Source organism: Canis lupus, chromosome 24, assembly GCF_011100685.1.
Source record: "Canis lupus familiaris isolate Mischka breed German Shepherd chromosome 24, alternate assembly UU_Cfam_GSD_1.0, whole genome shotgun sequence".
Taxonomy (NCBI): Eukaryota; Metazoa; Chordata; class Mammalia; order Carnivora; family Canidae; genus Canis; species Canis lupus.
Window position 1 is genome coordinate 19,819,337 of NC_049245.1, and position 25,867 is coordinate 19,845,203.

General features: G+C 45.6%; 1 protein-coding gene, 2 long non-coding RNA genes and 1 pseudogene across 12 annotated transcripts in view; 2 read left to right on the top strand and 2 right to left on the bottom strand.

The window, feature by feature from the left end:
- LOC119877468 overlaps window positions 1–10,700 on the bottom strand; it is a 32,986-nt gene extending 22,286 nt beyond the window's left edge. The window contains exons 1-4 of one of the 4 annotated variants that reach the window (XR_005377681.1): window positions 10,566–10,700; window positions 9,081–10,244; window positions 6,169–6,323; window positions 5,370–5,472 (exon numbers count right to left, since the gene is read on the bottom strand). This is a non-coding gene — a long non-coding RNA (uncharacterized LOC119877468). Of the gene's footprint in view, window positions 1–5,369; window positions 5,479–6,168; window positions 6,324–9,080; window positions 10,245–10,565 lie in introns of all 4 variants that reach the window. The other 3 variants (XR_005377682.1, XR_005377683.1, XR_005377680.1) reach the window with 3 other exon arrangements.
- The window catches only part of LOC119877467, a 118,205-nt pseudogene that overhangs the window by 59,392 nt on the left and 32,946 nt on the right, over window positions 1–25,867 (top strand).
- LOC119877466 (signal-regulatory protein beta-1-like) overlaps window positions 1–25,867 on the bottom strand; it is a 75,688-nt gene that overhangs the window by 33,731 nt on the left and 16,090 nt on the right. For all 6 annotated transcript variants that reach the window (XR_005377678.1, XM_038571818.1, XM_038571815.1 and 3 more), the window contains exon 3: window positions 25,090–25,410. Coding sequence is in view for 5 of the 6 variants with exons in the window: in XM_038571818.1 (XP_038427746.1) it covers window positions 25,090–25,410 (321 nt within the window). In the remaining variant the exon portion in view is untranslated. The remainder of the gene's footprint in view (window positions 1–25,089; window positions 25,411–25,867) is intronic.
- Window positions 10,801–16,575, top strand: LOC119865634. 2 transcript variants are annotated; one of them, XR_005377694.1, is made up of 3 exons: window positions 10,801–11,090; window positions 14,000–14,074; window positions 15,996–16,575. It is a non-coding gene; the product is annotated as an uncharacterized LOC119865634 (long non-coding RNA). The 2 variants fall into 2 exon arrangements; XR_005377695.1 differs by having other exon boundaries at window positions 15,999–16,575.

Below are 25,867 nucleotides of genomic sequence, written 5' to 3' on the forward strand. Positions count from 1 at the left end.
AATTAACAAGGCAGGAAACCACAATTGTTGGAGAGGCTGTGGAGAAAGGGGAACCCTCCTGCACTATTGGTGGGAATGTGAACTGGTGCACCCACTCTGGAAAACTGTGTGGAGGTTCCTCAAAGAGTTAAAAATAGACCTGCCCTACGACCCAGCAATTGCACTGCTGGGGATTTACCCGAAAGATACAGATGCAATGAAACGCTGGGACACCTGCACCCCGATGTTTCTAGCAGCAATGTCCACAATAGCCAAACTGTGGAAGGAGCCTCGGTGTCCATCGAAAGATGAATGGATAAAGAAGATGTGGTTTTATGTATACAATGGAATATTAAAAACTAAAAAAATGGGGGGGAGGAGCAAGATGGCGGAAGAGTAGGGTCCCCAAATCACCTGTTTCCACCAAATTACCTAGAAAACCTTCCAATCATCCTGAAAATCTATGAATTCGGCCTGAGAATTAAAGAGAGAACACCTGGAATGCAACAGTGAGAAGCGTTCGCGCTTCTATCAAGGTAGGAAGACGGGGAACGCGAAGTAAAGAAACAAAGGCTTCCAAGGGGGAGGGGCCCCGCGAGGAGCCGGGCTGAGGCCGGGGCGAGGGTCCCCAGGACAGGAGAGCCCCGTCCCGGAGACGCAGGAGCTGCACCGACCTTCCCGGGCGGAAAGGGGCTCCCAGGGAGTTGGGGCAGGACCCAGAAGGGCGGGGATGCCCTCGGGCTCCCCGGGACAGTAACAGCAACTGAGCGCCCAGGAGAGTGCGCCGAGCTCCCTAAGGGCTGCAGCGCGCACGGCGGGACCCGGCGGGACCCGGCGGGACCCGGAGCAGCTCGGAGGGGTCCGGGCGGCGGCTCCGCGGAGGGGGCTGCGCGGCCCCGGGAGCAGCTCGGAGGGGCTCGGGCAGAGGAAGAGGCTCCGTGCGGAGGGGGCTGCGCGGTTCCAGGAGCAGCTCGGAGGGGCTCGGGCGGCGGCTCCGCGGAGGGGGTTGCGCGGCCCGGGAGCGCGAATCCACCAGCGCAGGCTCCGGAGCACAGGGCGCCGGGACACAGCCCAGGATCCGGCCTCCCCCGGGACAGGCAGAGGCCGGGAGGGCCCAGGACAGCAAGGACGCTCCTGCCCCAGCTGAGCAGATCAGCGGCCCCGCCCGGGAGCCTCCAGGCCCTGCAGACGGAGACCTCCGGAGTTCCTGCCGGAGCTGAATCCAGGTTTCCAGAGCTGCCCCGCCACTGGGGCTGTTTCTCCTGCGGCCTCACGGGGTAAACAACCCCCACTGAGCCCTGCACCAGGCAGGGGCACAGCAGCTCCCCCAACTGCTAACACCTGAAAATCAGCACAACAGGCCCCTCCCCCAGAACACCAGCTAGACTGACAACTTCCAGGAGAAGCCAAGGGACTTAAAGTACACAGAATCAGAAGATACTCCCCGGTGGTTCTTTTTTTTTTTTTTTTTTTTTTTTTGTTTTGTTTTGTTTTGCTTTTTGATTTGTTTCCTTCCCCCACCCCTTTTTTTCTCCTTTCTTTTTCTTTCTCTTTTTCTTCTCTTTTTTTTTTTCGTTATTTTTCTTCCCTTTTTTTTTCTCTTTCTCTTTTCTTTCCTTCTTTCTCTCCTCTCTTTTTCTCTTTTTCCCAATACAACTTGCTTTTGGCCACTCTGCACTGAGCAAAATGACTAGAAGGAAAACCTCACCTCAAAAGAAAGAATCAGAAACAGTCCTCTCTCCCACAGAGTTACAAAATCTGGATTACAATTCAATGTCAGAAAGCCAATTCAGAAGCACTATTATACAGCTACTGGTGGCTCTAGAAAAAAGTATAAAGGACTCAAGAGACTTCATGACTGCAGAATTTAGAGCTAATCAGGCAGAAATTAAAAATGAATTGAATGAGATGCAATCCAAACTAGAAGTCCTAACGACGAGGGTTAACGAGGTGGAAGAACGAGTGAGTGACATAGAAGACAAGTTGATAGCAAAGAGGGAAACTGAGGAAAAAAGAGACAAACAATTAAAAGACCATGAGGATAGATTAAGGGAAATAAACGACAGCCTGAGAAAGAAAAACATACGTTTAATTGGGGTTCCCGAGGGCGCCGAAAGGGACAGAGGGCCAGAATATGTATTTGAACAAATTCTAGCTGAAAACTTTCCTAATCTGGGAAGGGAAACAGGCATTCAGATCCAGGAAATAGAGAGATCCCCCCCTAAAATCAATAAAAACCGTTCAACACCTCGACATTAATAGTGAAGCTTGCAAATTCCAAAGATAAAGAGAAGATCCTTAAAGCAGCAAGAGACAAGAAATCCCTGACTTTTATGGGGAGGAGTATTAGGGTAACAGCAGACCTCTCCACAGAGACCTGGCAGGCCAGAAAGGGCTGGCAGGATATATTCAGGGTCCTAAATGAAAAGAACATGCAACCAAGAATACTTTATCCAGCAAGGCTCTCATTCAAAATGGAAGGAGAGATAAAGAGCTTCCAAGACAGGCAGCAACTAAAAGAATATGTGACCTCCAAACCAGCTCTGCAAGAAATTTTAAGGGAGACTCTTAAAATTCCCCTTTAAGAAGAAGTTCAGTGGAACAGTCCACAAAAACAAGGACTGAATAGATATCATGATGACACTAAACTCATATCTCTCAATAGTAACTCTGAATGTGAACGGGCTTAATGACCCCATCAAAAGGCGCAGGGTTTCAGACTGGATTATGTATACAATGGAATATTACTCAGCCATTAGAAATGACAAATACACAACATTTGCTTCGACGTGAATGGAACTGGAGGGTATAATGCTGAGTGAAATAAGTCATTCAGAGAAGAGCAAACATTATATGGTTACACTCATATGGGGAATATACAAAATAGTGAAAGGGAATAAAGGGGAAAGGAGAAAAAATAAGTGGGAAATATCAGAAAGGGAGACAGAACATGAGACTCCAAACTCTGGGAAACGAACTAGGGGTGTCAGAAGGGGAGGTGAGTGGGGGGTGGAGGTAACTGGGTGATGGGCACTGAGGGCGGCACTTGATGGGATGAGCACTGGATGTTATTCGTTATGTTGGCAAATTGAACACCAATAAAAAAATAAATTTATAAAAAATAAATAAATAAAAAAATAATAATAATAAAAAGTCTATCAATTTGGAAAAGAAAAGAAAAAGAAGGAAAGCAAAGAAAAAACTTCGTTGCAATATTAAAACATACCTCTAACTTCAAAAAAAAAAAAAACTCTTCAGAGTGTAGAGATAGAGGGAACATCTCTCAGTATCTTAAGAGGCATCTATGAAAAGCCCACAGGAAATATCATTCTCGGTGGGGAAAAACTGAGAGCCTTTCCTCTTTCCCCACTGTTATTCAACATAGTACTAGAAGTCCTAGCCTCAGCAATCAGACAACAAAAAGAAATAAAAGGCATTCAAATTGGCAAAGAAGAGGTCAAACTCTCCCTCTTCACAGATGACATGATACTGTATATAGAAAACCCAAAAGTTTCCACCTCAAGATTGCTAGAACTCATACAACAATTCAGTAGTGTAGGATACAAAATCAATGCCCAGAAATCAATGGCATTTCTATACACTAACAATGAGACTGCAAAAAGAGAAATTAAGGAATCAGTCCCATTTATAATTGCACCCAAAACCATAAGGTACCTAGTAACAAACACAACCAAAGAGGTAAGGGATCTATACCCTAAAAATTGCAGAAAACTTCTGAAAGAAATTGAGGAAGACACAAAGAGATGGCCATGCTCATGGATTGGAAGAATTAATATTGCCAAAATATCTATACTACCCATGGCAATTTACATGTTCAATGCAATCCCTATCAAAATACCATGGGCTTTCTTCAGTGAGTTGGAACAAATCATCTTAAAATCTGTCTGGAATCCAACAAGACCCTGAATAGCCAGGGGAATATTGAAAAAGAAAACCAGAGCCAGGGGCATCACAATGCTGTATTACGAGTTGTACTACAATGCTGTGGTCATCAAGACATTGTGGTACTGGCACAAAAACAGACACATAGCAGCAATATCCACAATAGCTAAACTGTGGAAGGAGTCTCGGGGTCCATCAGGAGATGAATGGGTAAAGAAGATGCGGTCTATGTATACAATGGAATATTCCTCAGCCATTAGAAATGACGAATACCCACCATTTCCTTCGACGTGGATGGAACTGGAGGGTATTATGCTGAGTGAAATAAGTCAATCGGAGAAAGACAAACATTCTATGGTTACACTCATACGGGGAATATAAAAAATAGTGAAAGGGATTATAGGGGAAAGAAGAGAAAATGAGTGAGAAAAATCAGTGAGGGTGACAGTGAGGGTGACATGAGAGGCTCCTAACTTTGGGAAATGAACAAGGGGTGGTGGAAAGGAGGTGGGTAGGGGGATGGGGTGACTGGGTGATGGGCACTGAGGGGAGCACTGGATGGTATGCGCACTGGGTGTTATACTATATGTTGGAAAGTCAAACTCCAATAAAAAAAGGGAGAATGAGAAACTCTAAATTCACTCACTGTTTTCAAAAGAAACAGAACATCACCGCTAAATGTTAATATTTGGCATAGATCCGGCGGTAGGACTGAGGATTTTTATTCTATTTCTCTATATTTCAGAACTGAAAAATGCTTTCCATGTAGACATTTCAAAATATATCGATGTTAAGTTAAAATCTTACTTGCGGAACTTCTGTCGAAAAGTAAAGTGTGCTCATTCAAAATATGGAAGCAGTCTAAGTGACCATTGTAGATGAATGGATAAAAAAAGGTGGTGTATGTGTGTGTGTATACATATACATATACATATACATACACATACACATATACATATACATACAGACGTGATATGTGTGTGTATATATGCCATATAATTATACACATATAATGCTGTATCACTCAGCTTGAAAAGGATGAAATCTTGCCATTTGCAACAACATGGTTGGAGCTAGAGAGTGCAATGCTGAGTGAAATAAGTCACTCAGAGAAAGAAAAACACCATCTAATTTCCCTTATATGTGGAATTGAAGAAACAAAACAAAAGGTTAAAAAAAATCAAACCAGAAAACAGAAGCTTGACAAGCTTGACTATAGAGAACAAACTGATGGTCACCAGAGGAGATCGGGTGTGGGAATGGGTGATTGGTGAAGGAGATTAACATTACACCTAACAGGATGCGCATTGAGTAATGTATAGAATTATTGAATCACTATATTGTACACCTAAAACTAATATAACACTGTATGGTAACTACACTGGAATTAACATTAAAAAAATAAAAAATAAAAGTCAAATGTGCTCTGAAAATTAAGGGTTGTTCCTGATCAGGAGCAGAATGGAAACCTTGTTTTCTTGACCCACTTGATTCTCCTTTAAGACAGAGGTAGGGCCAGTTTGAAGCTCAGTCCATCAGGATTCAGACATCTCTGGGTCCCACAGATCAAAGTCCATCCTCCATGCAGCTCTGAAGCTCAGAGAGAAGGAACATCAGAGATGTGAGGAAGGGATCGTGTCCAGGGTAGGAGTTAAGACTGGCAGCTTCTCCCCCCACCCCCCGCCCCCGCGTGAGCTTCTTGGACAGAGTGGGAGGCAATGGATTGCAGAGCATGCAGGAGCAGTCGGGAAAATCATGCACTCATTCATTCATTCTTGTATTAATTCCCCAAATACCTCTTGAGCACCTACCATGTGGCAGGCACTCTGCAAAACTGGACTCATGGTGCAGATCAGAAAAAAGACGCCAACTCACCTCACCCCAGCCCCCCTGTCTCAGTTCTGAGCTCTTTCACACCCACATTTATCTTTCCCACTAGTCAGAGCCTTGCAGTCGCTTAGTGAGCTCCATTCATAGTCTTAGTAATACTTTCCTCAATCATTCCAAAGATAAGTCCTATGAATCCTGAGATATATAAAATTATATGAGGGCACTCTTGGACTTTGAAGATCAAAGCTTTGACCTTCATCCCAACTCCACAACTGGGATCCCCACCCAGGACTCCAAGGGACTTCATTTAAAAATCTTCAGACCCAAGGGCACTGTAGGATGCATGAGAGCTGGAAGCCTCTGAGATTTCCAACAACATTTAGAGAAAACAAGAGCTTCCCAACCTTCACTTGAAGCTAGATCCCCCTGGTGTACTGTGTGAAATAGTGGGCTCACTTTGGACTCCTTTGGACAGCCCATGATGGTGACATGACTTCTCTCTCTAGGCACTAAGGCCTACCTCCAAATCACCTGTTACAGGTTCTGTCGCCTGCAGATGTAGGTGACTATGAAGCTCATCACCAGCAGCACCTTGAAGCCCAGAAACAAAGCTACAAAGAAAAGAACAGGCATCCCAATGGGCAACAGGAGACATCAAATGGGGGGCTCTGTGAGTTTAAATACCTCACTCCACTCAGGAGACAAGGTGAACCAGGAGCTCAGAGCAGTAGAAGTGAGCTTAACTGGGCTTCCAGTGGGCTTGTATGTGCCATGGGGTGCTGTGGACAGTATGAGGTTGGCCTGGATGGGAGATTGTACTTCATGTTGCACCCTACAGGTGAGCACCCGCTCAGACTCCTGGCCTGACACATTCACCAAATGCAAGCTTCCCAAGGTGTAGTGCCCATCACTATTCTCCTTGGATGTGAGTTGCTCAGCTCCCTTGAATGTAGGACAGTTCTCTAACCAACTGAGATGCACACTCTCTGGATAGAGTCTCTGCACGTGGCAGATAGCCACCAATCCAAGGAGGGTGATGACTGGGACACTGTCACTGAACAGGGAAATGATACAGATTAGAGAGAGCAGACTCCTACTTGAGGATGTCCACTGTGGGAGCCTGGGAGTTCCTTGAAGATGGGTCATCTGTGGGAGGTCCACCTCAGAGGAAGATTCAGGTACCCATTAAGTAAATGCATAGCAGAATGAAAGTGAATTGAGTCCATGCTTGATGCATGGTTGGATGCAGGAATGCATGGATGAAAGAATGAATAGTATTGATGAAACTCTCAGGCTAATTCACCTGGAACTGTTTACTGAAATTCCTGGAAAGAAGTTTTGCTTCATTTCTCATGTTCTTTGTCTTGGCCCAATGTCTGACGGCCTGGTTAGGTCAAGGTGGGGACTCACTACATACTCTTAGTAACATATCTTGGCACCAATATATGAAAATTACAAATTGGGTTGCCATATGGCAGGAGGGGAAGGAGACCAATGTACAAAGAGGAAGATGGTACATACCTTCTGCATCATAACAGGGGGATGGCATGGAGCATAGTAGACATTATATAAACAAGGGGACTTGCTGAACAACACATTACTACAAACTTAGTGGTTTACGGAAACACATATTATTTCATAGTTCCTGTGGACCAGGAGTTCAGGCGTAGGTTAGCTTAGCTCTCATGCACAGACGGAAGGAAGATGATGTAAAGACACAGGAAGAAGTCCTTTTCTGGGGCTACCAGAGGCTGGGAGAGAGGCCTGTAACAGGTTCCCCCTCACAGTACAAGACAGCTTTAGTTATACTTGCCAAGTTTGAAAGCAACCAAAATGACCTTCAATAAAGAGTGCATAAAGAAATTGTGATTGTACACCAGACAGTGGAATATTACCCAGTGCTATAAAGAAATGACCTATTAGGCCTTGAAAAGATGAGGAAGAACCTTAAATGCTTATTGTTAATCAAAGGAAAAGCCTGCATCATCCCAACTATATGACGTTCTGGAAATGGCAAAACTTTGGAGACAGTAATATGTCAGTGATTCCCAGGGATTAGGGTAGAGAGAGATAAATAGGCAGAGCACAGAGGATTTTTGGGTAGTGAAACTACTCTGTGCCCTAATAGGATAATTTGTAGTGAATTACAGGACAAACTTGTCCAAACCCACAGACTCTACAATACCAAGAGTGAATCATAATGTGAACTGTGGACATTGGATGTTAAGGACCTATCAGTGTAGTAGGTTCATCATTTGTAAGAAATGTACCCCTGGTGGAGGATATTGATAATGGCAGCAGCTGTGATGTGTGGAGGTGGGGAGTCCTACGGGAAATCTGCACATTCTGCTCAATTCTGGTGTGAACCTAAATCTACTTTAAACTATGAAGTCAATCCATTAAAACAATCCATATCAAAGGTCATCTAGATTTTATTCCAAGATATCCTCTAGATATTTTTATAGTTTCATGTCTACATTTAGTTACTTTTATGAAGGCTGTTGGGAGGTCTGTGTCTGGAGTCAATTTGTTTTCACGTATGTTCACATGTCCAGTAGCTCCATCAACATTTGTTAAAGACTATCTTGGTACTTCCCGAAAGATCAGTTGGCTGTATTTATGTGGGTCTGTTTCTGGACTTTCTATTCTCTTGCTTTGCTTTGTGTGTCTAGTCCCTCACCAATGCCACCTTTTTGATTCCTGGAGTTCCCTAGTAAGTCTTATAGTGGAATCATGTCAATCTTCTAGTTTATTCTTCTCCAACATTGAGTTGGCTATTCTGGATCTTTAATTTCTCTATATAAACTTTAGAATCAGTTTGTTACTATACATAAAGTACTTTTCAGGTATTTTGATCGAGATTGCTTTTAATCCCTAGGTCAACTTGGAAAGTATGGATACCCTGACAATATTGAGTCTTTCTATCCCTGAACATGGGATGTAGCTCTATTTCTTTAGTTCTTCTTTGATTGTTTCGTCAGTTTTCTAGCATTCTTATTTAGGTCTTATACATATTATATGAGATTAATACCTGAGTATTTCTCCTTTTTTGCATGCTAATGAAAATGATCATATGTGTTTTTAGTATATAGAAGCACAATTGATTTTTGTATGTTGATCTTGGATCCTTGCTGATCTCACTTATCAACTTAAAGAGTTTCTTAAAAAGCAGATCCTCTGAGATTTTCATCTGCAAATAAGGAAGTTTTATTTCTAACTTTTAAAAAATTTCTACTTTCTCAGTTTAGATTCCTTTCCCCTCCGTTTCTTCCCTTCTCTTCCTTCCTTCTTTTCCCTTGTTCTCCTATAACTTCTAGTACTGTGTTGAATATGAGTTGTGAGAATGAAAAACCTCCCTCATTCCTTACCTTAGGGGGAAAAAAGCCATTCAGACATTTACCACTAAGTGCAATGAAAGGTGTGGGACATTCTGCAGATGTTTTTCATCAAGTTGAGGAAATTCTCTGCTATTTCCAGTTGGCTGAGAGTTTGCATCATGAATACGTTTTGGATTTGTCAAAGGCTTTTTCTGCATCAACTGATATTATCATGTAGTTTTCTTTTTTAACCTGTTGATGTGATAGATTACAATAATTGATTTATAAGCAGTGAAACAGTCTTCCATGCCTGAATAAATCCTTCCTAGGATTAAATACCACGGTATAGAACTTTACATTCTGAAATTCTATTTGCTAGCATTATGTTGAAAATCCTTGCATGTAGAATCATGAGAGATATACGTCTGTAGTTATCTTTTTTTATGTACATTCAATCTGGTTTTGCTATCAAGGTATTAATAGCCCCAACAAATGAATAAGGAATGTCTCATCCTCTTCTATTTTCTGGAAGATTGTATAAAATTGGTACTAACTCTTCTGCAAATGTTTACTAACATTTTGCAAGGGGTCTAGATGTCTCATATATTTTACTCGTTCAGGGATCCCTGGGTGGCGCAGCGGTTTGGCGCCTGCCTTTGGCCCAGGGCGCACGATCCCGGAGACTCTGGATCGAATCCCACATCGGGCTCCCGGTGCACAGAGCCTGCTTCTCCCTCTGCCTGTGTCTCTGCCTCTCTCTCTCTCTCTCTCTCTCTCTCTGTCTCTGTGACTATCATAAATAAATAAAAATTAAAAAAACATATCCAAGCTTTCTTCCTCCTTCCTTATACTCAGAAAATGGTTTTGGCGTCCTCTTCCATCAGATATGCACCTCTCAAGCCATCTGCTCTGGCAATTGGGACTCAAAGCCTCTGCAACATGAACCAATGGCCTTGGGGAAGAGATTCCACATGCTTGTTTAGCTTTTTCAGCAAGTAGAGTCAGAACCTTAAGTTCTGTTGGAGAGCCTGCAGTGTTCAGCTTCCATCACTGACCCAGAGAGACCCCTAGTGACCACTTCTGGCCAGTGTTCCATTAGCATGCAAACCTCTGCAAATTTTCACAGTGATTATGTTTAGATGGAACATTAAGGATTCTTTTCTTGCTTTATAATTTCGTATTATCCCACATTTGTTGTCCATTGAGAGGTAGCATCTGTATGGTGGTAAAAAATTAAAGGACAGATTTTTTTGTTCCTATGTAACCCTGGGGGCGGGGGGCGGGGGATGAGAACTCTAAAATGTGCTGTGCTCAGGCTTGTGACCATAGAGAAGTGTCTTTCCTTGAACATAATGGTGTGGACTGTTCCACACAGCCACTGGGAGATTTTCTGAGCCAAGAGCTATTCCAACCTAGTTCTATCAATTCGGGCTCAGACAGAGAAATTCTCCTCCAAGAAATTCTAGGTAAACTGGTGAGAACAGAGTAAACAGGCATAAGGGAGTCCCCACCACACACATCTGAAGCTCCACTCACTGGGGAATTCCAGCAGCAGAGTCAGCAGCAGGGATGGCAGAGGTGGGCAGATGCAGAGCCAGGGACAGGCTTCATCATGGTCTTAGAGCCTTCCTGTCTGAGTGTTGTCATGGGAGGCCCAGGACTCTTTGCTCTGAAGAGAGAAGATACTCCCTGCCTCTGTGATGTCAGAAGAAGGGGACTGTGATGAGAGGAAAGACCACGGGACTTTAACACTTTTTCTTTGAGATTATCAAGGGACAGGCAAGGCAGCCACAAGCTGAGAAGATGCTGCTTGAAATGTTTGGGGTTTCCAGAGTTAAGGGCATGACACCCATGAACTTATATGCTCATTGCTGAGCCTCATCCCATCTGAGATCTCCCCAACCCACACCCCTGCTGCTGTAGAGGTAGACATGATGCGGGAAAGAGGTTAGACTTTTGGCGATGGTGATAATTTGTGGTTTATAGAATTGAGGGTGCTACAGGGAGCGTGAGACCACTGTGCAGGAGCAAAAGCAATGCACCTAGAAACACGCCTGGAAGGTGAGGGCTGCCTATTCTATCTGTGCCGGTCTGGGGGTAGCTCTGGAAGAAGGGAGTGGAGGACAGAAGAAAAGCTCTCAGAAAGAGAGGAGAACCAGCATGTTGGCCTCCTTCTCTCACCTCCGGAACGGGCTCAATCCAAGCACAAAGGTTGTGTCCCGGGCCTCTCAGCCCACACTCAGCTAGTGAACCTTTAATATCCACGAGTGCATTGTCAGCACTGACCGCTAAGGCTATTTCGCTTTGCTTCTTTGTTAGCCCCACATCCTCTAGGGATCGACAGAATGTTAGGGCCAGGAGAGGTGTTAGAACAAGAGGAGAATGCAGAACAGTCCCAAACTGCCTATGGGAGATGACAAGAGTCCCCTCCTCCACTTATGACACCATCCTATCACATTGTTCTGGAATGAGGAAGTCCATGCTGGATTAGCCCTGCTGAGAGCTGGGCAGGATCTTACCCCAGCTTTCAGGAAACCTGCCATTTAATACTTCTCTAGCAGACCTCACACCTTCCATTAGACTCTTAACTCTTTAGAGCCTGGGATTTTTAGTGCCTTCACAGCCAAGAGCACTGGCTTTGCAAACAGAAGCAGTTAAGGTTCAAACCTTGAATGCACTTCTTGGTGGCTGAGCTGTGTAAACTTTGACCTTGAAATGTTCATTTGTATAGCTCTAATACTCAAAACTGTGTTCATAGTCTGCACTTGGACTTTCTCTTCTCCCCTTAGCCCCTGTTCAGTGTTTGGCACAACTTGTAACCATTTGGTCAAACCAAGAAGGGACCCATGTTCTACACCCTCGTCTCTCTCCTACCAGCCCCTATTAATTTTACCTCCTAAACACCTCTAGAATCTATGTCCCCATTTCCACATCATCTTCTGCCTGGGTGAAAACTATTACTTCCGGATAAGCTATCCCTAACTCCTTTGCCCGCTGTTGCTCTTCTTTCTACTTCATCCAGGGTGCTTTTCCAACACACAGATCTGAGGACATCCATTCTTGCATAAACATTTTTGTGGATTCTCATTGTTCTTGCATAGTTAGATTGTTTGGTATGTGGTCTGTGGTGTGTGGTGTGTGGTATGTGGTATCTGGTGTATTGTTTATGCCATATAGTGGGTGATATATGGTAGAGGCATATTGTAAATGGCATGTGGATTTGGTATGTGGCATATGGTATATGATATAAGGTATGTGGTATGTGGTACGTTAAAAAGCCCATCCTTCCATGATTGGCTTGGCCCCAGGGGATAAAATGACACCCTACCCTTTCTGGTACCCACCACAGCCTCTCTACTCCCCATCAGGTTTCCTGGGAAACGTGCTGACATGAATATTAGCAAGCAGGTCATTTTCAGGGAAAACACTAGAATCCAACATGGTAGTGAGGAGAAGGGAGCGAGATTGTTCAGAAGAAGTGGGTGGCAGTGAAGTCCCAAAGAAAACTTCAGCTGATCTCCCACGGATCTCTGGTACTAGGATGTTCCTTTACAGTTGTCCTGAACTGGGGTGAGAGGGCTGGACCTTTACATCCCCATGTTGATGAGCCACTGGATGTGGCAGGTTCCCAGGCATGACCTTGGCATTGTGGCTTTCCTCAGCTGAGGCCATCCCAAGAGGGCTGACAGCTCAGGGCCATCTCCTGAGGTCTGGTTTGTCATAGCACTCACCACCCTCTGCTGAGCCCCTTCCACTTCAGTTCCTTGGGCTCAGGATATGGTTTAACTTCACTTCCCCTCCCATGAGGTCTTACAGCCCCCCCTCCCCCACATCACTCAGAGGCTCAGAGTGTGCTGACCCCGCTTGGTCTAACATGGTGGGCTTTACTAATTGGAAATATTTAGGTGAATGTCATAGGACCGAAGAGCAGCTTCTTTTGGGATCTCTGAGTGCTTGGCTCTGGAGTGAGCTCTGGCAGTGGACAGAGAAAGGAGGAGAAGGACCTCAGACTGTGAAGTGAAATGAAACCTGGCTATGGGGACGCCTGGGTGGCTCAGCAGTTGAGCAGTCTGCCTTTGGCTCAGGGTCTGATCCCAGGGTTTGGGATGGAGCCTCACGACCTGAACCTTCAGAGAGTCTGCTTCTCCCTCTGCCTGTGTCTCTGCCTCTCTCTTTGTCTCTCACGAATAAATAAATGGAAATCTTTAAACAAACAAACAAACCAACCAAAAAACCCTGGGTATAAAAACACAGAAGTCTCCCCAACACACATTGTCTTGTGTTGTCCCCCAATGAGGTGCAAGAGGCAGAGCCAGCTGAGGACAGGATGGTGACATTTTTTAATAGTTCCTATTTTGGAACAATTTACATTTACACAAAAATTATGACAATCACACAGAGTTCCATATATAACTGCACACAGTTTCCCTCTTATTAGCATCTAATGGAAATATGGTGCACCTGTGATAATTAGTGAACCAAAACTTGGTACATTACTATTAACCAAAGGGCATAGTTTATTCAGATTTTTTCTTAGCTTGGGCTGCTATAACATAGCACCATAAACCGGATGCCTTGAAACAACAGGAACTTATTTCTCACAGACCTGGAGGCTGGAAGTCTGAGATCAGGGTGCCAGGACGGTTGGGCTGTGATGGTTGGGCTTGTGGTTGTAGACTGCCGATTACTTGTATTCTCACCTGGTGGATGGGGCAAGCTGGTTGCCTGGCCTCTCTTCATAAGGGCAATGATCCCCTTCGTGAGGACTCCATCCTCATGACCTCAACACCCATCAATGATCTCACTTTCAAATCCCATCACACTGGATTTTAGAATTCAACATTTGAACTTTGGGGAGACACAGATACTCAGCCCAGCAAACATTTATTTAGTTTTTACCCCAATGACCTTTTGTCTTTCAGAATTCCATGCAGGTTACCACATGACATTTTCTTGTCTTTTTTCTTTAGATTGCTCTCAGCTCTGACAGCTTATCTGCCTTTCCTTGTTGGTGATGGCCTGACAGTTTGAGCAGTCCTGCACAGGTATCTCATGGAATGTCTCTCTGCAATTTGTCAGATGCTTTCCTCATAAGCAGACTGGGGTGACGGGTTTGGGGAGGAAGGTCACAGAGGAAAAGTGCTGCTTTCATGACATTATATCCAGGGTGCACACTGTGGCCATGGCTCGTGGCTGTCGGTGAACTCATGATCATGTGGCTGAACTCTATTTGTCAAGTGTCCTCTCTGTAGTTACTCCTTTTTCCACTTTTCCATGCTATCCTTTTTAGAAGAGTCACCACAACCAGCCCACCCTTCAGGAGTGGACGGTTAGGCTTCCTGTCCTTAGGGTAAAGTATCTACGTAAATCATCTGGGACTTTTCTGCACAGGACATTATTTCTTCTCTTCAACTTATCTATTTACTCAATTATTAATTTATACCAATTTGGGCTTAAAGATATTTATTTTGTATGTGGGACTGTAATCGGTCTTAGAGGGAGCTATAACAAAATATCCCAGACTAGGTGGCTTATAACAAAAGAAAGTTCCTGCTCACTCTTGTGGAGGCTGGAACCTGAGATCAGGGAGTCAGCCTGCTTGGGAGAGGGCCTCTAGGTTTTTCATTTTGTCCTCACATGGCTGAAGGGGCTGTGGTCTTATTTATTTATTTATTTATTTATTTATTTATTTATTCATTTATTCATTTATTCATTCATTTATTTTTAAAAGATTTTATTTATTTATTCATGACAGACACAGACAGAAAGGGGCAGAGACACAGGCAGTAGGAGAAGATGCTCCTTATTAGGATTCCAATGTGGGACTCGATCCCAGGACCTGGGATCAGGACCTGAGCCAAAGGCAGATGCTTAACCTCTGAGCCACTCAGGCACCCCATGGGGTCTCTTTTAAAAGGGCTAATACCACTCATGAGGGTGGATCCTCATGACCTACTTACTATCCAGAGGCCCCACCTTCTGACAGCAGCATGTGGGCTTGAATATTCTAACACTTGAATTTTGTGAGGACTCAAACATTCAGACCATAGCAGAACCGGATATACTGCTTTACTTATTTGTTGCTCAAACTGTTGCACTTTGGCCATCGGGAGCTCTTCCAGGAGGTTCCTGTACTCATTTGACGTACTCCAATCAGTGGGCTATTGTTGTGTTTTTTTGGAAATCCACTTGCTTATTTCTGGAGGATATGATGTTCTGGTAGAATTTTTCAACACAAAGAAGAGGGAGTAGTATTTAATGAAAAGGTTTTAGGTACATGTACCAGTTGATTGAATGAAGTGAAAGATTATTTTATAATCTGACATCTAGTAGACACTGATGTCTTCCATGAAGTATTCACCAATATGCTTTTTAAAAATGTGATGGCCTAACACATGGCAGTCATTGTTCTGGGAACCAAGGACACAGGTATGGTCCCTTCTCTGTCAGAGTTGACATCCTATTTGAGGAAGAGACAAATACACACAGGAATTCTCATACTGCATGGTGCTGAAGTGCACGAATGTCAATTGCACAAGTCAGTTAAAGAACATTAGTCCTGGGAATCCCTGGGTGGCTCAGTGGTTTAGTGCCTGCCTTTGGCCCAGGGCGTGATCCTGGAGTCCCCGGATGAAGTTCCACATCAGGCTCCCTGCATAGAGCCTGCTTCTCCCTCTGCCTGTATCTCTGCCTCTCTCTCTCCTTTGATCTTTCATGAATAAATAAATAAAATCTTAAAAAAAAAAAAAAAACACTTAGTCCCCAAACACACATTTCAAGTTTTATTGACCACAAGGAATTTACCATGAGCAACGGCATGAAGTACAAACTTTACTGCTGCTTCTTCCTCAGGCCACAAATCCCTATGTAACTAGCAAATGTTCATCACGATAAGTAAGCATCACATCTTTCAAAGACTGTAATGGTTCATCTCTGTGACTCCGTTACTTATTTTACCACACACAGCAGCACAGGCTGTTGTGTTGTGCTCTGTTCTCTCAGCAATGAACCACAGCGACATTGCATAAAGCTGGAAAAAATGACAAAAGAGAATTGGCACAAAGCTGAGAGTGCAATGGAGAAACAAGAAGAGATGAGGCTGCAGGTGAAGTTCACGTTGAATGTGAGTGGAGCTCATAAAGGCCCAGCTACCATGGGAATGGTGACAGGGATGCTGGTCCCCAGTGTGTGGATATGCAGCCTAAGGAACAGAATGAAGGCAAACTTACCCCGTGAAACAGGAGAGTGGTGGTTGAAGCAGGGGCGATGTGTGAAAATGTCCCAAGGAAGTGACACCAGCAAATAATTAAATTAATACTGTAAAGATTTCACAACATTGAAAGTGCAAGAGTTAAAAAACAATTAAAAAAAATAAAAAGAAAGTGCAAGAGTTGGAATGTTGGAAGCTGATCCCATTGAGAACAGAGTGAGATAACTCAGATGCTGACTCTATATTGTCAAGTGTGAGGTCAGAAGAATGCAAGCACTGTGCAAACTACTCTTGATAGGTCTTTACAAAAAATAAAACACAAGCCTTTTCAGTGTTGCTAATGTTTCAAATGACCGTATATCAAGTAAACAATAGTTTTATTGTTTTTTAATTTCCCTATAACTTTCACAATAGATAGCTAAAGAGATTTTCTATGTTTTGAAAAACATTTGTGAAGGTCACAGAAGAATCATTATTTTGCCCGTTGATTACTGAGTTAACGTTGCATGTTTCAGCCAAACAGTGATAGTTTCTGTCCCACAATCTCCAACAAAATGAGCACTGGCCTCCATTTATTTTTTTATTTTTTATTTTTTTATATTTATTTATTTATTTATTTATTTATTTACTTATTTATTAATTTATTCGGCCTCCATTTATCATGTCCGCTGACCATAAGTTCTAGGGAAACAATTCAATTCAGCTATGATCTATCAGAACACAGAGCAAGAGAAAGGAATTGATATTTTATAAGGGTGGTTTATGTAAGGGGCTTTAAATAAAGTGACATGTCAGCAGAACTTGAAAGAGGGAGAGACGGTCATGCAGATCCTTAGGGGGAGGAAACAGAGGAGACATATACTTTGACTTCCATTTTTAAGGAATCACTGTGGCTGAAACTAGAGGGCCTGCTAGAGAGGAAGCAATGGTCCAGGAACAGATGCTGGTGGCCAGGATCAGGGAGCAAGCAGCCCTGGGAGGGAACAGTGTGCAGACTCTGGGTAGAGCTCACTGGTGTGCGGGAGGAGGCTTACACTCACTCCTGAGAGTTTTGTGAGCTAATTGTGAAAGTGCTGGCAGCTTGTCATTGGCCACGTCGGAGTGTTGACACCACAGATGTCCATAAGCACTACAAATCAGGTTTCTTTTCCTTTCTGGGAGTAGATTGTTTAACATTTACCATCCTGCTATGGGACTTAGTATTCCAAAGGCAGAATTGAATGTGGTATATAATGAAAGGATATCAAGGATGGCTCCGGCCTCCTGGACTGCCAGCTGGTGTACATGAGCAGTGGGGTTGGGATGGCTGAAGGTGACAGAAGAGCTAACCTTTCAATCACTGGGAGGAAGGAATTTTCTCTCTGGGATTGAGGAGTAGGACATGGAGGCAGAAGAAGGAGAATCATTTCTCTTCATCAGACCAGGATGGAATTCATTTCTATTCAAGACACAATGGGGAACCTCACCAAGGCTGGGAAATCTGGGTCTTGGCAGGAATACGTCCTGAGAGTATGGACGTGACTGTGTAGTTCATGGCCACAGTCCCCAGGAGATGGTTGAGATGCCTGATATGTGTAGATGTGAACTGTTCCTCATATTCCAGACATATGTCCTTACATAAGTCCCCAGAGCAAGTTCCCATGGATCCTGCTCAGGCCCAGGGATGAAGACCCAGTGCTGAGGGCAGAAGGACTGTGAGAAGGAGCCGCAAGATCTGTGGGTAGGCTGACCTCTGGGGGAAGCAATGCATATGGAGCAGAATTGTGGAAGCGTCTAGTTGTTCCTTCTCTTAGGCTGGGCCTCTCAGGGAAGGAAGGAGGCAGCAGACACTGATGGTGGCGTGTGGCAGGGGAGGAGGAAGGAGGTGTGGGATCCATGTCCACATTTAATTACCTGCTCATCATTCCAGAAATGTTCCCCACGTGTCTGCTATGTCCTTGGTGCTATTTTCCTCCTGGGGCACCTGTTGTGGGAGGTCAGGCAGCCCCTGATATAGGACACTGCCACCTCAGGCTCTCCCCCAGGTTCTCACCCCCCTTCCCCATCCCATCCAGTCTGTCCCACAGAGGGTCAGCCAGGAGCCCTCCTCAGAGCAACTATCTGGCATCTATCAGCATCTCCTAGAAGCAGACTCCTTGTATCCTTAGAAGCCCTGCTCGATAATCTAGGGATGGTCTCCAAGGGATTCCTTGCACCCAGCTGCCCCTCACTCAGGCCCTCTGCCCACTCCCTTCCCAGAATCTCTAGGACTCTGTGCACACTCTTGATGGCCTTGAACCTCAACCACCAACTACAGCCCCCCCACACACACACTCCCTGGGATTGGGGACCTCTTGGAGGGTCCCTGAGATTTCTGAGGGCATCAAGGGAAGTGTGTTACCTGCTCTTTACTCCAGATGGGTGCTGACCCTCTGTGCTCTGTGGGCTGCCCCTCTTCCTGACCTGGATCCTACTGGGACTGACCTTGGCCTGCCTTCCCTGACCCAAACTTACAGTTAGGTCCTTGCTTCCTGTGGGCATAGATGGCAGAGACAGTGATGAGCAGCAGCAGCTTTGGGCTCAGGAGGAGGGCTGTCAGCAGTGGAGCAGACACTGGGATTGAGGAGTAGGACATGGAGGCAGAAGAAGGAGAATCATTTCTCTTCATCAGACCAGGATGGAATTCATTTCTATTCAAGACACAATGGGGAACCTCACCAAGGCTGGGAAACCTGGGGCTTGGCAGGAATCTGGGTCTGGAAATGAAGGGATATAAGGCACCATATTAAGGAGCACCCTCTTTAATATGGCACCTGGGTGGCACCTGGGTGGCTCAGTGGTTGAGCATCCGCCTTTGGCTCAGGGCATGATCCCAGAGTCCTGGGATCAAGTCTTGCAACAGCTTCCCTGCAGGGAGCCTGCTTCTCCCTCTGCCTATGTCTCAGCCTCTCTGTGTGTCTCATGAGTAAATAAATAAGATCTTGAAAAAGCAGAAGAAGGGGCACCGTGGAGTCCATTCTGTGGGGCCTCCAATTATTCCATCTGGGTTGCCTGGGCCCCATCAACACTCTGAAAGTCATGAATCGCCCTTGCACTCAAGTTGAGGCAGAATTCAGAGTAAGATGTTCCTTATCTTGCTCACCTTTCTCAGGACATTTCCCTCAAAGTCCTTCTTGAGGGAAGGAGTGGAGAGAATGGGGCTCAGTAACCTGTAAGTGTGGTTTACTAACGTAGTCCTTAAACACCATGGGTCAGGTCACATGTCCTCTTTCTGAAGAGGGAATAAGCTCATAGTTGAAGGAGGGTCACAGAAAAGTGAGAAATCCCAGGCATTCCCTCATTGGTGTCTCATGGGATAACTCTGAGACCTTGTCCTTGGGCCAGGACAAGTTCAATACCAGGGTAATAAGAACAAATGTCAGCCCAGCCTTGAGTAGAGTGAGGACAGGTGTCATATGAACAAGGTGAAGGCTGCCCTGCTTTGCTCCGTGTGTGGGGCTTGATGACCTCAAGTTCTCATGTGCTGAGGGAGGCCTCAAGGTGGCCTGATCTCTTGAAACCTCCTGGGGAGGGAAGGAAATGGAGTCTAATCCTTAGGAGTGCATTTAAACACCATCCAGCCCACCTGGACCCCAGTACCTACACCAGCTGCTCTGTTTCTGTGGACATAGAGCTTGGGTCAGGAAGCACAACTTTATATTTGCCTTTTCACAATGACTGGTTTTTGCTTGTACGCTTCTCCCTCTGCCTGTGTCTCTGCCTCTGTGTGTGTGTGTGTGTGTCTCTCATGAATAAATACATAAAATTTTTTAAACTAGAAGAAAGGAAGCTGTTGAGAACACACCATATTTGCCCTTGGGGTGCTGGAGGATGGTAGGTCACAGCTGGGTCCCGACCTAGTGTTCTCTCAGTAGAAAGAGCTGCATTGCCCACTTTTGCACCTGCTTCTAGCAGGCAGCCTGAAGTAGAGGACTGAAGAAGTGGAGGCTAAGTGGACACTAGCCTCTTCACTCCAGTTAAAACAACTCACAAAGAGCATCCCGATTGCCAGCTCTCTCTGAGCTCCCCGTCTTGCTGTGCTAGATTGTGTTCAACATCTCCCTTTGCCAGTCCTGTCTCCTTCCCTCTCTCACACATATGGATTGGGCAGCATTTCAGAGTGAGCTTTACCCCTTCTCATAGCATCTTGGAGTTTGCTTCCCAGGACACATGACATGTGGATCTTGTCTGGGAGGGGTCTGGAAAGCCAGCTCTAAAGTGCACTTTTGGACCAGGATCTCTATCAACTGGCTGGCCAAGAGGGCCCCAGTACTGGCAGGAGGTAGAGTAAGGTAGGTACCAGCTTGCTCTGCTATTGTCACTGCTGGAACCTCACTGTGGTGACCCCGGAGGGTGTAAGCAGAGGAGGGGAGTGCCCTGGAATTCTGGAAATGAGTTGGTAATTATGAGAACTATGGGATTGGGTGGATGTTACTGGGCATCAACTCTTTGGAAAAGGACAATGCAAAGAGAAAGCTGATGAAAAAAACTAAAACAAAAGAAAGCCAAGTCCGACTGATCACACGTGAAAGGTTCTTGGGAAAGTCAGAACTTCTGGGCAACATTGTAGACTCTTACCTCCTACAGGCAAAGGGAAGAAAAGCTGAGGACATGATTGGGTTCAACATAATCCTAAGAGCATCAGTGCTACAAAGAGGATCGAAGTCTACAGCTACAGGGCACCTGCTGTGCCAGAACAGGGAACGTATTGGGGGAAATATGGGAGATTGATACGGAGATGTGGGATAAGGACTTCCGGGCCAAGGCATTCAAAACCCTCAGGACACTTGTGTCTGCTGAGGACAAAGTAGCAGCTTGGCTACTCATCTCCAAACACAGACTCTGAACCCAAAGAAAACACAACAAAAGGACACTAAATACTATGGAAAATTGGCTCTCAGTAGTCCTTGGAGAACAATGCCCAAACTGCAAAATCTCTGGGAGAAAAAAGGGAAAAGCCACCAAATCCAAATGCACTACTCTTTACATGTTGCCCTCTCACGCTCACTTGCTCAGGAAAGGGCAAGTGCAGCAGACAAGGGTAGCTAGCCAAGGAGCTTGAGAGGTATTTAGAAATGCCACTCCCATATAAAATACAGCTAAAAGTAGAAAAATATTGGAAATGTGTCCTGCAGATCAGGACACAGAGGGGGTTTCCAAGTATGTTTGACATAAGAGGGCTGGCCCAGAACCCCTAGAGTCTGGAAACAATTGGTACCTTAAATGGCAAGAAAGACTGTGTGGTAATTCGCTAGGGTTTTGAGTGGGTTTATCTTGGAGTACCTGAGCCGAGCCAACTTAATCACAGAGATCCTTACAAGTGAAAGAAGGAGGCAAGAGAGTGGGAGCAGGATGCATGACGACCACAGCAGAGGTCAGAGTGTGTGGGGGCCTCTGCCGAAGAGTGTGGCTGCCTCTAGAAGCTGGAAGAGCAAGGATGCCCGCTCTCCCCCAGAGTCCCCTGAAAGAACACAGCCCTGCCATCCCATCTCTAGAAATGGACGAAATAAATTTGTGTTTAAGCCACTATTCACTTGCTAACTATTATAGCAGTAATAGGAACCTAATACAGGGGGATAGGGACATTTTAGGCCAACAAATGTGAATAAAGGGGAGAGTCTTGATGAAAATGCATAATTTGTGGGGGGCAAAGGCAAAAAAGAAGAAAGAAGTGCTGTTTCCAAATTGAGTGATGAAGCGAAGAAAGAACAATGGAGGAGGCAAACTTGGGTTCCTCACAAAGTACTAGAAAGATCAGAGGACTCAGAACCTCTCTCCTACTCTCCGAACCAGCCAACCAACCCCAAGCCCTAGGAACATACCTGGTCATGCTATGCTGAGAGAAGGGAGCTCTTTTAAGCTAGAAGTATTGTAAAATTCCTCAGTACCATAAACATGAACAAAAAGATATGCATCCTTACACCACACTCGTTGGTCCTGTGATGGCAGTGGTCACTGCCTTGGGATGTCCAGGGGAGGTGGCACCCTTGTACATCAGGGACACATAGGCATATCGTACTTGCGCCCAGAAGGCCAAGCCAGACAACCCCAATATCCATTTCGATCCTTAGCACACAGGAAAGTTGTCAGTTCCAGACCACTGGAAGTATAAGAAGTAACAGCCTTGGTCTGAGCCTCGGGCAAGACCAAAGACAAAAACCCAACCCAGGTAGACCAGACATGATTATGTAGAGTTCTCTCTCCCTGCTCTCCTGGTTTAGTACAAGCTTGACCTCTGGAAATCACATGAGGTCCAAGCATAGGAGGGCCCTGGAGATGGAAGAGGAATGCAGGCACGATGGGTGCCCTGGACTGGAGGAAGAACACGGCTCCAGGTACCCTGGCTCCACATTCCTGACTCCACCAGCACAGAAGGAGGCCCAAGAGTGGCATTCGGACTAAGAAAAGTCTATACTCAATAATACCAGTTCCCATTTCAAAATAAACTCAAACAAGAAAAATGAGGGAAAAAGCAATGAAATTGGAAAGAGAAACAATAGAGAAAAATCACTGAAACAAAAGCGGGTTCTTTGAAAAGCTCAATAAAATGAAAAACTTCTAACAATTCTGACAACAAAAAAAGAGACAAATGACATACTTGCAGTATCAGGAATGAAACGAGGTATCACCACAGACATCAAGGATAACAAGGTAACATTACGAGCAATCTATGGGCAGAACCTTGACACCGGAAAGGAAAAGGACCAAATTCCTCAAAAGCACAGCCTGGCACAAGCAAACAATATGAAATGAAGAATTTGAGTAGCCTTAGCTATTCAGATTCTTTTCAAAACAAAGAAAGAATTGTGGAGGCCCAGGGGTTTCACAGGAAAATTCCTCGAAGTATTTACAGATGAATTAAAACCAAGTTCGATGTGCAAAATAAACTTATAGAAGAAATGAGGAAAATATGAATACATACACCATTTGAGGTGATGTTAGGGAATTATTCTTAATTGTGGAAGGTGTGTAACGGTATTGCTTTTGTAGAAAAACCAATGTCATTAATCACACGACCACACCATTATGAACTCCATTTGCAACTGGATATGCACCCATGACTAGGTCATTACTGGACACAACGATGCAACTTCTGCATACCTCTCGTATTAAGGGAAATCATTAGGTGTCCCCAACCTACCTCTCTCTACTCTCAGAGCCAGCAAGAACATGGACACTCGATGACCCAGTGCTGACTGAGCAGTGAAGACAATGCCATAGGGCATGTTAGAAGGATCATGGGCCTTTGAGAGGGACTCCAGAGCAGACTTCTGGAAACCTGGCTCAACCTCCTCCTGATGTTACAGGAGAGAGAAATAAGAAATATTCTGATCATGGAAAGGGGACTCTCTACGCCCTTGAGTCAATGCCCTGCTGCTATAATGAACACGTGTTTGTTGTACAAGTCTCTGACCTGTTTTAGGAACTCCAGTTTCCTTTCAATCGTTTTTCTCATCACCTAGTCTAAGGGCAAGAAATCTTTACCATCTGTCCCACTTTGCTCCCTGAGTCCCTTCTGAAAACTCCAAGGTCACAGGGTTGGTTGAAGTAGGAAAGGAGATCAGAAAAGAACTGGACATAAAGTAAATGTGCTGTAAGCGATCATGATTATTGATGCCCTGTTGTCCCAAATCATGGGAGAGAGGAGGCCCATGCTGTGACTACCCATGGTCACCTAAAACTTAAAACTCCAGGTCCCCAGGGCTACCTTCCAGGATTTCAGAGAGGCAGGTACAGATACTTGCATTGGTGATGATGGGAAGTTCTAGAAGGGTAGAGACCACCCTTAGGTGAGAAAGAACTGGAGGACGAGGTGGCTGGCCTGGCACAGTGACTTAATCACTGTGGTAAGGAGCAAAGGGGAGGGTGCTAGGAATAAGCTCACTGAGACCTCACCTTGGGTTTTCTGTGTTTTCTGGTCCTTTTGGGAGGCAGAGGCCACAAGGGTATGGTTTTTGGTGACTGCAGGCTGCCCGTCATGCTGCACCTGGCAGGTGAACACCACATCTTCCCTGTGGGTGGATGAATTCACCAGGAGCCAGCTCATCCAGTTAAAGGTCCCATCCTTGTTCTCTAGGAGGTTGGAGGCCACTGAGGGAGTTTCTGTTCAGGACACGTTTCCATTCTCCAACCAGGTCAGCTGTAGGCGCTGAGGGTAGAACTCCTCCACTTGGCAAATGACATAGATCTGGTCCCTTGCCATGGGGTGCTGGGAAACCTCCAAGGTGGGCGGAACTGAAACAGCACAGAGCAGAAGCTCTGACCTTATGGAACAAACAGATCACAGGGGAGGGGCTGAAAACTTAGCTCCCACCACACAGCAAGGGAATCACCCAGAACACTGCCAGGCATGCAGCTGGTGCTCAAATACTGAGGGCAGTCTTCGCATATGAATGACACCCCTAAGTACAGTGCCAGCACACAGTAGGTGCTCAAGGACCCATAGCTCCTATTAGGGCAAGAATGAGTGAAATCAAGACACACAGCCCCTGGCAGGCAGTTGGAATAGAATAACTGTAGCAAAATAAATGAAATCACCAAGCACGCGGTGGCTTGGATTACAGCAGGTGCTCAATAATTAGAAGCGCTATGGTAAAGTAAATGAGACTGCCTAGCACAGTGCTCGGCACGTGGTAGGTGTCTACTAGGCAGCTGCCATGGAAACAAGGGAGGTGACTGTAGGTGACTGTACATGTAGGTGCAGGGTGACGGGGAGGGCCTGTGAGGAGTCAGACTCCAGGCAATGGAAGGCCAAGAGTAGAGAGTAGGGGAGCGGCAGGGTCCTAGGCTTGGGGGCAACCTGGGCTTGGGCTGAGGGTGAGGGGCGTCTACCTCGAAGGGTCTCAGACAAGTTGGCAGTCCCACGAAGAGGAGGGCCCCCCTGCAGGGTCACGTGGGCCACCTCGCAGATGACCTGGGAGCGAATGTCCCCCAGGGCCAGCACCAGCTTGGTTGTGCTAGAGATGCTGTAGGAAGCGTTGTCTTCTTCTGGGTACACACTGGTCTGAGAGGCTATCAGTTCATTCCCGTTTTTGAACCATCTCAGGGTGATGTTTCTGGGGGAGAAGCCGTGCGACTTGCAGGTGAAGCTCACTGTCTGCTGAGGCGTGGCCCTGGCCGTGGGGCCGGACACCACGGGGGGAGAGGGTTTGGCTACAAGAGGAGCATCAATGAACAGTAAGCATGACTGTGGTCATCAGCACTAACCGTACGTGTGTGACACTGTGGAGAAGCCTCAGCCCTCCTGATAGTGTGAGGAGGTCAGTGTCATCTCCTCATCAACAGAGGAGGACACAAGGTTCCAGAGCTGAACTGTGAGTTGGGCCCAGGGGCTCAGGTGCAGTTCCAGGCCTGACCTTAGAGTCCCTTCTCTCCTCTGCCAGGTGACTTCCCAGCAATCTGGGCACAGGAAGGACATTTCTGATGGCTCTCACTCTTGGTATCCAGGGTTCCTCCCTGTCATCCTGGAAACCTCAGAGAGCCTGTGCAGCTTTCTTACAGAGGAAGCAGGGGCGGAGCAGGACCCCATGGAAGCCAGAACCAGGCTGGTTGGCTGACCAGAGGTGTGGCCATGGCACAGCAAGGCTCCCCCATTTGTGAAATGGGACAG